Source organism: Myotis myotis, unplaced genomic scaffold (assembly GCF_014108235.1).
Source record: "Myotis myotis isolate mMyoMyo1 unplaced genomic scaffold, mMyoMyo1.p scaffold_m19_p_17, whole genome shotgun sequence".
In the NCBI taxonomy this organism is placed as follows: domain Eukaryota; kingdom Metazoa; phylum Chordata; class Mammalia; order Chiroptera; family Vespertilionidae; genus Myotis; species Myotis myotis.
The window spans coordinates 34161179-34177572 of NW_023416321.1; the positions used below are offsets into that span (position 1 = coordinate 34161179).

General features: G+C 42.2%; 1 protein-coding gene across 7 annotated transcripts in view; it reads left to right on the forward strand.

Moving 5' to 3' along the window:
• Window positions 1–16394, forward strand: part of VPS53 (VPS53 subunit of GARP complex) — a 191345-nt gene that overhangs the window by 107757 nt on the left and 67194 nt on the right. For all 7 annotated transcript variants that reach the window (XR_004972902.1, XR_004972903.1, XM_036340926.1 and 4 more), the window contains exon 16: window positions 13854–13955. Coding sequence is in view for 5 of the 7 variants with exons in the window: in XM_036340926.1 (XP_036196819.1) it covers window positions 13854–13955 (102 nt within the window). In the remaining 2 variants the exon portion in view is untranslated. The remainder of the gene's footprint in view (window positions 1–13853; window positions 13956–16394) is intronic.

Here is a 16394-nt window from a genome sequence, read left to right on the forward strand (position 1 = left end):
GGAGGGATACAGAATAGTCTGTAACAGCCTTGAAATTAAAAGCAAATGTCTAGGTGTGAATTAACTAGTGACTTGATGATTATTAGGGACTTGATGATAATTAGTGATTTGATGATTAGATTCAAGATAAACCTTATATTTAGCCTCCATAAAAGCAGAGTAGATTGGGTTGTTACCGTTGGCACACTGAATTTGGAAAAAAAATTAAATTAAAAATTTTCCCACTTAATGCAGCTGCGTTTCTCCTTTCTTGGCTGTTGCATAAGCTGCCTTTCTAAATAGAATTGTCCTTTGGCTTATAGGGGTCATTTTAATATACATTTATATTTGCCCAGTTTTAAAAATTACATTATAAATATAGAAGCTGTAGGTGTAATTTTTGACCATGCTGTTTGAGCATAAGAGTATTTGCAAAAGGTTCGCTACTTATAAAAAACCCACACAGAGTGACTTAGCCTCTAGCTCAGTCTTCCAACAACTGAACACCTGCATTAGGGAGCATGTGTGAGAGGAGGAGGGGGCAGGGGCTCAGCAGTTCTGCCTAAGAGCAAATAGCGCTCCCTTATCCAGGGAGCTCCCTTTAGTGTTTCAAAAACATTTATAAATGCTTCATTTGCTGCTAAAGGAATACCTTTCTTCATGCGAATCACATCCTAGTGGGGAATTAACTTCTGTTTGTTTCTGAGAAGAAAGTACCACCTGGTCAAGAGAGAACATTTGGAAATTATAGGCAAGAATGAAAAGGCAGACAACATGTCATTTCTTTTCTCATCAACCAGATGAGAGTTTGGGTGTGGTCATTCTATACATTTTACACAATTGAAATTGCACTTTTTAAATACATTTTTCTCTCGGCTTATTTTATTTTTAAAACTAGAGGCCCGGTGCACAAAATTCGTGCACGGGGTATGTGTATGTCCCTCAGCCCAGCCTACACCCTCTACAATCTGACACCCCTCGAGAGATGTCCAACTGCCCGTTTAGGCCCGATCCTGGTCGGACATCCCTCTCACAATCCAGGACTGCTGGCTCCCAATTGCTCGCCTGCCTGCCTGCCTGATTGCCACTAACCACTTCTGCCTGCCAGCCTGATCATCCCCTAACCACTCCCCTGCCAGCCTGATCGACGCCTAACTGCTCCTCTGCCAGCCCGATTGCCCCTAACTGCCCTCCCCTGCAGGCCTGATCACTCCTAACTTCTCTCCCCTGCTGGCTTGGTCACCCCTAACTGTCCTCCCCTGCAGGCCTGGTCGCCCCTAACTGTCCTCCCCTGCAGGCCTGGTTGCCCCTACCTTCCCTCCCTTGCCAGCCTGGTCACTGTGACGAGCCGGCCCGGCCATGGCATACTCAGCCCCAGGGCGCCTTATGTGCCACACCAACTCAGCCAGGTTCAGTGACCCTGAGAGGGGGTGGTGAAGGATGGAGAAAAGATAGACAAGAGAATAAAAGCTGGGTCTGGGTGGGACACTGCTCCCAGATGGAGAGACAGTGCCAGCGCCCACAAGCCATGTCTTTATTTTATAGCCAGATTCCATGAGACAAAGAAAGGGCATGGTCAAGATGTTTATAACATTCTCGTGGGTTTTGATCCTACTCAATTACATGCACCTGAACTCTATCAAGCCCACATCACTCAGACACGTTGGGCCATGTGTTCGGACCATAGGTTCAAGCTTACAACTATAGCTGTTGGCCATAATTGTGCTGGGAGGGCTCTGCCCTCCAAGCTGGGACTTGCATTTGGCCATGCGAGGACTGTGCCCTCTCATTAATCTGAGGCTTGAACCTATCCAAATACTGTAGCTGCTCTCCACAGGTTGCCCCTAACTGCCCTCCCCTGCCAGCCCAAGTGCTCCTAATTGCCCTCCCTTTCACACCTGGTCACCCCCAACTGCCATACTCTGCTGGCCCAGTCCCCCCTAACTGCCCTCCCTTGCCAGCCTGGTTGCCTCTAACTGCCCTCCCCTGCTGGCCTGGTTGCCCCCAACTGCCCTCTCCTGCAGGCCTGGTCCCCCCAACTTCCCTCTCCTGCAGGCCTGGTCCCCCCAACTGCCCTCCTCTGCAGGCCTTGTCCCTCCCAAATGCCCTCCCTGTCGGGCTGGTCCCCCCCAACTGCCCTCCTCTGCCGACCTGGTCCCCCCCCAACTGCCCTCCCCTGCAGGCCTGGTCCCCCCAACTGCCCTCCCCTGCCAGCCATCTTGTGTATTGGAGTGATGGTCAATTTGCATATTACCTCTTTATTATATAGGATTGAATATAATTCAGATAACAAAATTTCATATAAATCTCACCATTAAAAGTATACAATTCCCTTTTTTTTTTTTTTTTTAGCATATTCACAATATTTTGCCACGATTCCAACCATCCAATTCCAGGACATTTTCATTGCCCCCAAAAGAACACACCCCACCCCAAGCAATCACTTCCAATTTCCTCCTTCCCCCCAACTTCAGCCAACTACTAATCTATTTTCCATCTTTATGGGTTTGTCTATTCTGGACATTTCATATAAATGGAATCATAATTGTGGTCTCTGTGCCTGGCTTCCTCCACTTAGCATAGTATTTTTAAGGTTCATCCATTGTGTAGCACATATCAGTGCTTCAGTCTTTTTTATGGCTGAATAACATTCCATTATATGGATATACATTTTGCTTAGCCATTTGCCAGCTAATGGACATTTGAGTTGTTTCTACTTGTTGGCTATTATAATGCTATGAACATTTGTGATTTGTATACTAGCTCTTGTGTGAACATATGTTTTCAGTTCTCTCGGAAATATATCTGAGAGTGGAATTGCTGGGTTACATGGTAACTCTGTGTTTAACTTCTGAGGAACTGCCAAATTGTTTTCCACAGCAGCTGCACCATTTTGCATTCCCACCACCAATGTAGGAGAGTTTTGATTTTTCCACATCCTCGCCAGTATTTGCTGTTTGCTGTTTTGTTTGTTTTTTAATTACAGTTATCCTCATGGTATAAAGTAATATCTCAGTGTGGTTTTGATTTGCATTTTCTTAATAACTAATGATATTGAACATTTTTTTCATGTGCTTATTGGCCATTTGTATATATTTTATAGAGAAGTGTCTGTTGTAAGATTTTTGCCCATTTTTAAATTGTTTTTTATTATTGAGTTTTAGGAGTTTTTGAATATATTCTAGATATATTTGATGTATTCTTCATATATTTCATCATGTATCTGGTATATGATTTGCAAATATTTTCTCCCATTCTGTGGGGTTTTTTTTTTGTGTGTTTTTTTTTGGTAGTGTTGTTTGATGTACAAAAGTTTTCAATTTTGATGGTCCAAATTACCTATTTTTTTTAAAAGAAAAATATATTTTTTTATTGATTTCAGAGAGGAAGGGAGATAGGGTTAGAAACATCAATGATGAGAGAGAAACATTGATTGGCTGCTTCCTGCACACCCCCCACTGGGGATCAAGCCCGCAACCCAAGCATGTGCCCTTGACCAGAATCGAACCCAGGACCCTTCATTCATAGGTCAGTGTTCTAGTCACTGAGCCAAACTAGCTACGGCCTTATTTTTCCTTTTTGTTAATTGAATTTTGGTGTCATATCCAAGGTTATAAACATTTGGGGGGGGGGGCAGCATTTATTTTATTTATTTATTTATTTATTTATTTTTATCTTTAAATTCTTTGTTAGTTAAGGAATTACAAATGTGTCATCATCCCCCCCCATTAACCCCCATCCTCCCCCCCGCCCCCCACTCATGCTCTCATCCCCCTGTTGTCCATGTCCATTGGTTTGGCTTATATGCATGCATGCAAGTCCTTTGGTTGATCTCTTCCCCTTACCCCCACCCTCCCCTACTTTCCCTCTGGGGATTAATAGTCTGATTGCTGTTTCTCTGTCTTTGGATCTGACCCTGTTCATCAGTCTATGTTGTTCTCTATATTCCACAAATGAGTGAGATCATGTGGTATTTATCTTTCTCTGACTGGCTTATTTCACTTAGCATAATGCTCTCCAGTTCCATCCATGCTGTTGCAAAAGGCAAGAGTTCCTTTTTTTTTACAGCAGCGTAGTATTCCATTGTGTATATGTACCACAGTTTTTTAATCCACTCATCTGCTGATGGGCACTTAGGCTGTTTCCAAATCTTAGCTATGGTGAATTGTGCTGCTATGAACATAGGGGTGCCTATATCCTTTCTGATTGGTGTTTCTGGCTTCTTGGGATATATTCCTAGAAGTGGGATCACTGGGTCAAATGGGAGTTCCATTTTTAGTTTTTTGAGGAAACTCCATACTGTTCTCCACAGTGGCTGCACCAGTCTGCATTCCCACCAGCAGTGCAGAGGGTTCCTTTTTCTCCACATCCTCTCCAACACTTGTTGTTTGTTGATTTGTTGATGATAGCCATTCTGGCAGGTGTGAGATGATACCGCATTGTCGTTTTGATTTGCATCTCTCGTATAATTAGTGACTTTGAGCATGTTTTCATGTCTTTCGGCCTTCTGTATGTCCTCTTTAGAAAAGTGTCTATCTAGGTCCGTTGCCCATTTTTTGTTTGGATTGTTTATCTTCCTATTGTTAAGTTTCATGAGTTCCCTGTAAATGTTGGAGATTAAACCCTTATCGGTGATATCATTGGCAAATGTGTTCTCCCATGCAGTGGGTCTTCTTGTTGTTTTGTTGATGTTTTCCTTTGCTGTGCAAAAGCTTTTTATTTTGATGTAGTCCCATTTGTTTATTTTCTCTTTAGTTTCCATTGCCCTAGGAGCATTATCAGAGAAGAAATTCCTTCGGCATGTTTGCGATTTCGCTGCCTGTGGATTCCTCTAGTATTTTTATGGTTTCCTGTCTTACGTTTAAGTCTTTTATCCATTTTGAGTTTATTTTTGTGTATGGTGTGAGTTGGTGGTCTAGTTTCATCTTTTTGCATGTATCTGTCCAATTTTCCCAACACCATTTATTGAAGAGACTGTCTTGACTCCATTGTATGCTCTTGCCTCCTTTGTCGAATATTAATTGGGCATAGTGCTTTGGGTCAATTTCTGGGTTCTCTATTCTATTCCATTGATCTATATGTCTGTTCTTGTGCCAGTACCAAGCTGTTTTAAGAACAGTGGCTTTGTAATACAGTTTGATATCTGGTATTGAGATCCCACCTACTTTGTTCTTCTTTCTCAGGATTGCTGCAGCTATTCAAGGTCTTTTTTTATTCCAGATGAATTTTTGGGACATTTGTTCTAGATCTGTGAAATATGCCGTTGGTAATTTAATAGGGATTGCATTGAATCTATAGATTGCTTTGGGTAGTATGGACATTTTGATGATGTTGATTCTACCAATCCATGAACATGGTATGTTCTTCCATCTGTTTATGTCTCCCTCTATCTCTTTTAATTAAAATATAAAGTGATCACAATAAGTCTAGTAGCCACCTGACACCATACAAGGTTATTATTATATTATTAACTATATTCCCTATACTATACATTACATTCCACATACCTTGTTGATTTTACAACTGGAAGTTTGTACCTCTTATTTTCCTTTCCCTTTTTCACCCTCCTCTCCACTTCCTTTTCCTCTGACAACCATCAGCTTGTTCTTTCTATGCATCTGTTTCTGCTCTGATTTGTTTTATTATTTAGATTCCACATGTAAGGAAGATCATACAGTATTTGTCCTTCTCTGTCTGACTTATTTCATGTAGCATAATACCCTCTAAGTCCATCCATATTGCTACAAGTGGCAAGATTTCATTCTCTTTTATGGCTGGGGAATATTTCATTGTATATATGTACTACATCTTCTTTATCCATTTATCTATTATTGAGTACTTAACTTGCTTCCATATCTTTACTATCTATATAATAAAAGCCTAAGCGACCGTTATGGCGGAACGACCAGAACGACAGGTCGCTATGATGCACACTGACCACCAGGAGGCAGACACTAACGCAGGAGCTGCCCCCTGGTGGTCAGTGCACTCCCACAGGGGGAGCGCTGCTCAGCCAGAAGCTGGGCTCACAGCTGGCGAGCTCAGCGGTGGTGGCAGGATCCTCTCCCGCCTTCACGGCAGCACTAAGGAGCAGCAAGCCAAGCAGTAAGGAGCAAGGGGTCCTGGACTGTGAGAGGTCACAGGCTGGGCTGAGGGGACCCACCGCCCCCAGTGCATTAATTTCGTGCACCAGGCCTCTAGTTGTGTATAATCCTGCAGTGAACATAAGGATGCATATATCTTTTTGAAATAGTGCTTTATTTTCTTTGGATAGATACCCATAAGTGGAATTGCTGGGTCATATGGTAGTTCTATTTTTTATTTTTTTGAAGAAGCTCCTTACTGTTTTTCATAGTGGCTGAAAACTGATGTCAGAGAGTTTACTGCCTATGTTTTCTTCTAGGAATCCAAGGTTATAAACATTTACTTATGCTTCCTTCTAAGAGTTTTTTAGTTTTAGCTCCTTTCATTTAAATCTCAATCCATTTTAAGTTAATTTTTATATGTGGTATGTAAGTATAATTTTATATCCTACTTTTCCTCGTGTTATATCTTAAATGTTTTCTCAATCACTATGCAATATTTTGCTGTGTAGATGGTCCATAATTTCCCTAATTATCCCTTAGGTGCTTTTCACTTTTATAAATAAGGCCACAATGAACATTTTTGTGAACAAGTCTGTTCACATTTCAGATTATTCTCTTATGGTACAAGCGAATTATAGGATCAAAAGCTAGGAGCATTTTCAAGTTTAAGCTAGCCTGTGTTTTAAACTGTTTTCTGTTTTCTTGTCTCCTTTGAGTGCACCTGCGTAGTCTCTCCCATTGCTGAGTCTTGATATTAGTGATGGTTTATTAAGATTCAGAAGAAGTAGAACAGGCTAGAAGAGGTTAATGCGGGGGAAGGAGGACCTATGTAATACTTTAAACAATAAAGATTTTTTTTTTTTAAAAAAGACTCTAAAGTAGTCACTCTTTTAGTGTGTTGCATGGTGCTCATGTACTGATGCTTAATATAAAGGGCTAATAACTCTGCCAGAAAAGACAAAGTGATCTGAAAAATGTGGTGGTGTTTTTTTAGTTAGAATATAATACATGCTTCCACTCCTAAGCGTATACCCAAGAGACTTTAAGATTTTCATATGTTCATACGAATACTGTACATGAATGTTTATAGCAATGCTATTCACAGTAACCAAAAGGTAGAAACAACACAGATGTCTTTTAATGGACAAATGGATAAACAAAATGTGGTATATCCATACAATGGAATATTATTCAGCCTGACATGTAGTACAACATGGATAAACCTTGAAAAACACTATATTAAGTGAAAGAAGCCAGACATAAAAGGCCACATATATGATTCCATTTATATGAAATGTCCAGAATAGGCAAATCCATAAAGATAGATAAGTAGTTACCAGGGATTGGGGGAAGGAGATCAGGAAGTGACAGCTAATGGATATGGGGTTTCTTCTGGGGTTAAAAATGTTCTGGAATTAGATAGTGGTGATGGTGGTACAACCTTGTGAATATACTAAAAACCACTAAATTGTAAATCATCTTAAAATGGTGAATTGTATGTTAATTATATCGCAATTTAAAAATATTAAGGGTTTTAAAAAATACTCTCTGATTTAGTTATAAATCATCTTCACACTCCAGATAATTTGTCTGAGAGAGAGAGAGAGAGAGAGAGAGAGAGAAAGAAAGAAATGCATTGCTGTTAAAGCTCAAACAGAATAAAATATTTTAAAAGAACTTATCTCTTCCTTTTCAGTTACTCTAAATCCCTCTGTCGAGAAATGTCCACTGTTTAATAGTGTGGGGCATATTTTTGAGACTTTATTACAAGCACACACACACATAAGGGTTTTTTTGCTTTGTTTACAGAAAGTAGAAAATGTTCCCAAGGTGTCTGAAAAACATTTTATTAAGCGTTTCACATCTGATCAGAATTTATTCAAAATGTTTTTCAAGCTCCCTCTTTGTGGAGGGCCTTGGAAAAAGATGAAAAATTGAATATCACAGATGCTTATGGAGAAAGAAACCTATACATAACTGTCTCAATATTAATATGAACATGGTGAAACCAAGCGGGGAGTCCCAGCACTATTAAACCAGGTGTGCATAGTGCTGTGTTCACAGCCCTACCAGCTGAAGCCTCCAGACCATCTCTGTAAGGACAAATTAAGATTTGGGCTGGAGTAAAATATTTATGAAATAAGAAATGCAGAAATTGTGGAACTTTCATTTTTTAATTTATTGATTTGAGAAAGAGAAATAGAAGCATCGATTTTGTTGTTGCACTTATTTCTGCATTCATTGGTTGCTGCTTGTGTGTGCCCTGACTGGGGATCGAACCCACAACCATGGCGTATAGGGGTGATGCTCTAACCAACTGAGGTACCGGTCCAGGGCCTGGAACTCTCATAACTGAACGCTTTCTCCTCCAGGGAAAGGAAACAGATTAGTCTTAAATTTCAGAGTTCCTTCTTTGATAATTTGAAGTGTCCAGCCAGGGCCTCAGAAAGGGATTTGTACAGACAGACATGGATATGGATAGACGACTGACTAAAGCCAGGTTCTGCCTTCCCAGCAGTAAATTAGACAACTTGACTGTCCTGTGGCCCTTGTGGTTTTGGAGGTGTTGGGAATCCCATGTGGTTTAATTAGTAGGAATTCACTTACTATGTGAAGAATTTTTCTTTCCTGTGTGGACTTAACATCAGCTCTCATAGCATAAAATAATGAATTCAGAAGGTGTGGGGAGGGTCGGGGGGGGAGACAAAGAAAAGAAGGGGGAAAAAAGAATGAATTCTCTTAAAATTGGAAAATTACTCATTTCTTGACAAATTTTTGGTTTCATTTAGCAGCCCCAGAGCTCATGGAATATGTCATTTGAGTTATTTAAAATCTAAACCCAAACTTGTAATTCTCTATGGTTTACAGCAGCTGCAAAGCGAGAATGAGAAGTGTGGTCTGGTTGGCTCTGACAACAGGGCTCATGCACAGAAGGCTGAGTTGTGTGCTGATTGCTCTCTGCAAAGGCTTGTTCCTTCATCACAGCAAATTAGTCTGAGCACTAGTGTGGCGTTCTAAATAGCAGGAGTCTGTATCCGCCCTCAGGGCTTTGTACTGTCACATTTACCAGCAGGGTAGTGGTTCCTGCGGTACTCTAGGGCTTTGATGGAGACCAGGGAAGAAGGAGAGAAACTCAGTGGTCCTGGGCCTTGTAATTTGATGGGCCCATCGCTTTCATTTCCTGGAGAGATCTCAAAGAGACAAAACAGTCGGGACAGGATCTTACTTATGATTAAAAGGAATCATTTTTTACAAGACTTCTTGGCCCTGTGCTCCCATTTCTTCCTCTTCTGAGAGTTGCTTCATCCAGACAAACACAACCACAGTTCTGCCTTATTTAGTTGCCCGCCCCTATGAAATGCTAATGAACACATACTGAGGTTTCCCTTTGCACCAGGCGATGAGTTAAGCAACTTTATATGCATAGCTCATGCTTTACATACAGTATCTCCTTTAGTCTTCATGGCAGCTCTGTGCAGTGGATATTTCTATCCCTTCACATTTCTTATAGAAGAACTGAGGCTTGGAGAAGTTAAGCAACATAAACAAGTGATAGAGCCTGGACTCAAACCCAGGGTTTGTTACTCAGTTAATGGTAACACCAGCCACGCCGTTGCTCAGGCCAAGAAGTGAATGATCCTTGATTTCTTTCTTTCCTTCACCCTCACATCCACTCTCTCAACAAGTCCTCTGGACCTTATCTCCTACATATGTCCCAGATCTGGCCACTTTTTTTTTTTTTTTTGTCTCCACAATGCCAGCTTCGTCTACTCCCACATGGGCCCTTGTCTAGAACACTGCAGCAGCCTCTTAAGCTGTTCTTCTTGCTTCCATTCCAGTTCATGATGTTGGAATGACATTTTAAAAATTAAATGAGATCCCATCATTTCCTTGTTTAAAACTCCCACTGACTGCCCAATTTCGATAAGAAAAATTTACCCTTTACCATGGCCCAGGAAAGGCTGTGTGCTTGAGCTCCTGCTGCCTCTCTTATCTCATGCCCTGCCTTCCTTCCTGTTCTCAGACGCAACAAGCTCGTTCCAGCCTTTGCACCAGGTCCCCGGCTGAGAATGCTCCTCCCCAGGTCTTTGTCTGATTGGCTCCTTCTTATTCAGGTCTCTGCTCAACTATCTCCTCCTCAAAGAGACCTTTTCTGATCACCCCAGGCCACCCCAGTTCCTAAGTTTTGTTTCCATCACTGCCTCCCTTCCTTTTCCGTCTTATTCAGGGTTGTATTTCTAGTGCCTAGAAGAATACCTGGAACAGAGTAGATAGATGCTCAGTCCATAACTGCTGAATGAATGGCATACAGATGCTATTCTATGCCTGGAAACCTCTGGCCACACCCACCTCACTCCTCCTACCCCCTTCACATATTTAACTCTGGAGCATCCTTCAGTTCTGGCTTAAACATCATTTCCTTGGGGAAGTGTTCTGTGACCATATGTTGCATCCTTTCATAAAAACCTGTACTTTTCCTGAATGGTCCTCATCACACGTTTTTGTGATTATTTTATTATAGTCCATCTTCCTCGCCTGACCATAATCTTCCTGAGGGCAGCTGGTTCCCGGCATATGGCACATCCACTTGTTAGTGGGTGAATGAAGGAATGAATCACTTTTTTGCATCAACGTGGTCCACACCTGAAACATTTGCGCCCCAAATGAATGAGCAAGAAGTTACTTAGTGCCTATGACTCCCTCAGGAATCCCATCGGGATGTTAATAGAGAGAGACGGTGGGGATAGGAAAGAAATCTTGGGACTCTTCCGACCCATAACACTGAGCAAGTGGCCCGTGCTCTCCTGCCCCAAATGCCTTTTCAATGCTGCCTTTTATGTATTACTTCCTACATCTATGCACAGACACTCTCCCAGTGAGAGTGGAGCCCAGGAACACCCTCGGTTCACTTCACCGATGTCCACTTTTTGTCATGAGTTCCAGTAACACATTGTTTTTAAAATGAGGCCCACCTGTGTATAATTTTGATCTGTTATTGTCAACCTTGGTAGACCTAACAATAGGTGAGTAATGTTTAGTTCAAAAATTCAAATCCTTGTTCTATCACTGAATGATTTTGAACAAAGCGTTTCACTTCAGTTACTGACTTGCTCTCCACATGACCAAAGGACCAGAAGACTCAGAGCATAAAGATTCAGCTCAACAATATGATCCCAAAACCCACTGTTGAGCCGGTGGGACCAGGAATCCAACGCTAGTACCTCATTTATCTTGTTGAAGCTTAGGCTTCATGGATTTCCTTTCTCACCATTCCTCTTTCCCTACACTACTAACAACCCCTACAGAGATAACTAAAGCTTAGAAATACTGTTTTCAAAGAAACATTTCTTCCTAAAAATAGCCTCATTCTAAAAAGAAACTTAAATAGCTTTAAGTTTATAGGATTTTTTTTATTTTTTATTTTCTGTATCAGGCAAGGAAGCCAGAGTTCTGATTGTATACATTTGAAATATTTGCTTGGTTGTTAGACCATATTGTTTCTCAGCAGGATACCACAAAAGTCATTATTCTACTAATGATTACCTTGAGCTAATGCATTAATCACAAGGCTTTCTTCATATGCTGAAGCTCTGTCTAACTGTGCGATAGCATCCAAGTGTTTTGGCCAGGGATTCTGCAGTTTATGTCTGTGTAAGCAGAATTGTCTTGAAGTCTAAACCAGACACAGACACAGGTGTGGTTTCTTCTTCTTCTTCTAATTCTTTTTTTTTTTTTTTTTTAATAATATCTTTAGCTGATATCCTGGCACTTGACAAAGTCATTCACACTGTAGACCATCTGCTATCCCTCTTGGCTTAGGGAATTGTTTGTTTCTCCATTAATACATGCTAAAATGTCACATTGGAAACTCCTTCTCCACCTGGCTTTTTTTTTTTTTTAACCCTCACCCGAGGATATGTTTATTGATTTTAGAGAGACAGGAAGGGAGGAAGAGAGGAACATCGATCAGTTGTCTCCTGTACATGCCCCAACCGACGAGGGATGGAACCTGCAAACTAGGTATATGTTGAGCCTAAACCTTTTTGGTGTACGGGACAGTGCTCCAACCAGCTGACCCACACAGCTGGGGCTGTACCTGGCTTCTTGTCTCCAGAGAGCTATTCCTTGCCCTTTCTCCTCATCCCCAGCACCACCAATTTCCTTTATCCTGCTTGTCTACCTAGTTTCCTTTCTGCTAGAACTCCCAGCTCCCTGGCATAAACATCTCAAGGTCAAACTTGTAAAAAATCCTGAAGAGCTGCCTTGATTCTGTAGTTGCACTGGAATTGTCATCATCAATGTCTCTTATATGTATTATGTGCTTCTCCTAGGACTTTGCACACTTTATCACATTCGATCGTTCGAGTGTCCTGTGAGGTATCCTCATTCAGCAGATGAGGCTGTTGTGGCTCACAGGAGCCAGACGATTTGGCCAAGAGTTGGAGCTAAAACCTACATCACCCGCCTCCAGCTTTCCCACCAGCCTGTGGTCCCACTCAACAGTATATTTTTGAAAGAGTGGTCATATTCAGAAGCTGGGGAGTAATTTTTCTCAAAGATATTTTGTTGTGGTTGTTGTAAAGGGACTTATTTGGGAAGGGACTTTTGTCTATAATCTAAAACATATAAGATTAGCTTTATAGTTTATTGTTGTTTTTTAAATATAATTTTATTGATTTCAGAAAGAAAGGTAGAGAGAGAGAGAGAGAGAGAGAGAGAGAGAGAGAGAGAGAAACAGTGATGAGAGAGAATCATTAATGGGCTGCCTCCTGCATGCCCTACACTGGGGATCGAGCCAGCAACCTGGGCATGTGCCCTGACGAGGAATTGAGAGGTGACCTCCTGGTTCATAGGTCAACGCTCAACCACTGGCCATGCCAGCTGGGCTATTTTTTGTTTGTTTGTTTTTTTAAGGTTCAGGCAATGAATAAGGGTAGTATCACTGTATCATTTGTTTCTTGAGGGTTCAAGATTCATTACTGAGGGTTTAAAAGAGTGGGGTCTTGCTGTGTTGCCCAGGCTGGAATGCAGTGGCATTCACAGGCACAATCCCAGTACTGATCAGCACAGGAGTATTGACCTGCTTCGTTTCCAGCCTGGGGAAGTTCACTTCTTAGGCAACCTGGTGGTCCCCTGCTTCCTGGAGGTCACCGTATTGATGGCCAACTTAGTGCAGACACCCAATTGGCATAGCGCGCTACATCCCAGAACTCCTGGGCTCAAGTGATCTTCCTGCCTCAGCTTCCCGAGTAGCTGGGACTACAAGTGCGCACCACCAGGCCCTGCTATAGTTTGTTCTTGAATTCAAACCCATCTGGCATTTTGATTCATTCATATTTATGGAGCACCTATTACATGCCAGGCACCAGAGATAGCATGGGGAACAGGACAGATGTGATCCCTGCCGTCATGGAATCTAGGGAGGAGACAAATAAATGGGCAGTTGCAATATTTTAATAAATACCTGGGTAGGGGATGCACCGCTGGGGTGGTGACAGGAACATCTAACCCAAACTTGACAATGGGGAAGGCTTCCCAGACGGGACTTTTAATTTGCATACTGAAGGATAAGTAAGAGTTTTAGCCAGATTGGAATTGGGGTGGGGTTGGGTGGGCAATAAGGTTTCTAGAAGATGGGAAAACAATGTGAAGGCTTAGAGGTGAGAATGTGGTCATGTTGCCTCAGTTCTTGTTCATTAGGTCAGATTTCATGACTTAGCTCTTGGAGAGACTTGGAAAAAGCAATGGGCAGAGCTCAGAAGATACCTATCTCTTATGTCTCAACAGAAAAAACTCGAGTCTCCACCCCCATCTACCAATCCCTTCCTGGAAGATGAGTCAACACCAGAGATGGAGGAACTGGCCATGGAGAAAGGAGATGTAGATCAAGTAAGTCTGGTTTGCACTTCCACTTGCATCCCACCTCGTGCTCGCTCTGAAAATGGGTCTGCTCGCTCTAAATATGATCCTTTGGCTGTTGACCACATTCAGAGATTACAACTTTGGTGGTCTTTATAGAAAGCCTTTATCTGAAAGTGGATTTAGAAAACTGAGTGAAACAGCAGCCCTTCCTGCCTGCCTCTGCTCCCAAAAGCCTCACCACCGGAATTAGCAACACGCACAAGTTTAATCAGCCCATGAGGTGGGGCAGCAGAATTCTGTCCGGCCTCAGTCATCATCTCCTGAACTTGTCGGCTTAGCTTTCGGTTGTACTTTGATCTGGTCCGGTGATGACATGAAAGGCTGAAAGGTCCCCAGCGAAGTTAGCACCATCAGCTGGGGGCGGCCTCCGCTCAGTGTAAGCTGATCATTTTAGGCCTGGAAACGTCAGGGTGACCCAGTGGCGTATTTGGAGTTACTTTTCCCAGCACACTAGCACTTTCATTTCCTTCGGATTTTTCGGTCCAACTCTAAATTTCCTCTCTTTCCATCCTACAAGAACTGTGTTTTTGTTTCACTGCCATTTTATGACAAGAAGAGTTTAGAGCAATAAATCAGAACTTTTTCTGTCTGGATTAGTGATCCTTCCTTTTAATTTTCTACATTTGGCTTCTAAAGAATTATTTTATAGTATTGGTTTGGTCCAGACACCACCAGAGGAAGGCTGGCCGGGAAGACTAGCTCTGGGAAACCTAGCCACACTCTCTGCAGCTCACCCTGTATTTCTAGCATGGCGAGGGCGGTGTACAATCCTGGCAGGAGCCAGGAGAGGAGAATTTCCAGGGGCAGTTCTGAAGTGATGCAATAAAATGTGTCTGGTCCATTGATTAAATAATTATAATAACATGGATACCTCACATTTTTATGGTGTTTTATAGTTTAAAAGTCTTTCACATGCTTTACTTCATTTCATCTTCACAGTGCCTGTCTCTCATTTTATAGGATTTTATATGAGCTGCAATGCCTGCAGCTCAGGAAGGTTAAGTGATTTGCCCGGGTTACCTAGTCTGGAAGTGGAGGAGTGAGGACTGGAAGCCAGGCCTAGAAGTCAGAGACTAGGATTCCTTTCTTGACACTCTCATTACCCTGTGATGTCTCAATGGAAAGTAGAGGACATAGGAATTATTCCCACGAATAAAAGTGAATGAATAAAACTGAAGGGTACCTTCAGGCTGCATCCCAGAGATCTATAGGATTAAATGGAATTGATTTAAAGCCATCCTATCAGCCAGTGTGGGGAGAAAAAAAAAAAATTTCTTCTAACATTTTGGGAGGAAGGACCAGATGGGAAGGAGGGAGCTGTATGTAGAGCTCATTCTTCTGGTGTATATCCTCCACCCACCCTGCGTGCCATGTCTCCCAGTGCTGGTGACTGCTATTGTCATGTCCAGAACTGTGTAGCCGAATACTCAGATGCTGTAGTGCTGCCATGAAAAGTTGCCCCTTTAGCTAGTCATCTCTGGATGTGATTAAACTGGATTAGATACAATTCCCCATTTCCTACAAAATCAGTTTTGCCAGGTAAAATACGATTTTTATTATTTCTTATGAAACTTTTTACTCATTCCGGAAGCTCAGGGTTATTGTTATAATGACCAAGACCTGCTCATTCTAAGGACGGAGAACACAGACTCATGTGGTAAAGCAGTCATGTGGTAGGGAAAGTGCCAGTCTGGTCTGTCATTATCTGACCATATGACCTTTATTAGATTTTTAAAAAAACTTCTTTTTCATCGATTTCAGAGAGGGAGAGAGAGAGAGAGATAAATACATCAATGATGAGAGAGACTCATTGTTCGGCTGGCTGCCTCCTGCACGCCCCTCACTGGGGATGGAGCCTGCAATCCGGGCATGTGTCCTGACTGGGAATCGAACTATGACCTCCTGGTACATAGGTTAATGCTTAACCACTGAGCTATGCCGGCCAGGCTATATTTTTACTTTCTCCAGACTTCTTTGGTTTCTTGATCTTTACAAAGAACTAATTGCTTTCAAACTGATTCCTGAGTGCCCCATCAGGAATCATTGTGGAGAGTTGGGAGGAGACCAAGTTACCTCCAAACAGAGGAGTCCGATTATGAGCCACTTTTATCGTAGACTTCCAGGTAAAATTTCTTTTGATCCAGGGCTTTAATGTGCTTAAAAATAAAGTACTAAAAAATCCCCGGACTATATTATCCACTTGCAGTTTCACAGCCTATTGCTTCTTAGTAATAAAACTTACACACCAGTGACGAATGCCTCCTCGCATACCTTCCCTGACCTTGCAGGCCTCGCCAGCACTTTGTCTTGCTTGTGATTGATTAGGTGGGAGCCCCAGGATCTTCCTCTTCCCAGCCACTGACTGTGGCTTCCAGTTGGGTGCACAGGAGCCCTCTGGGGTGCTGG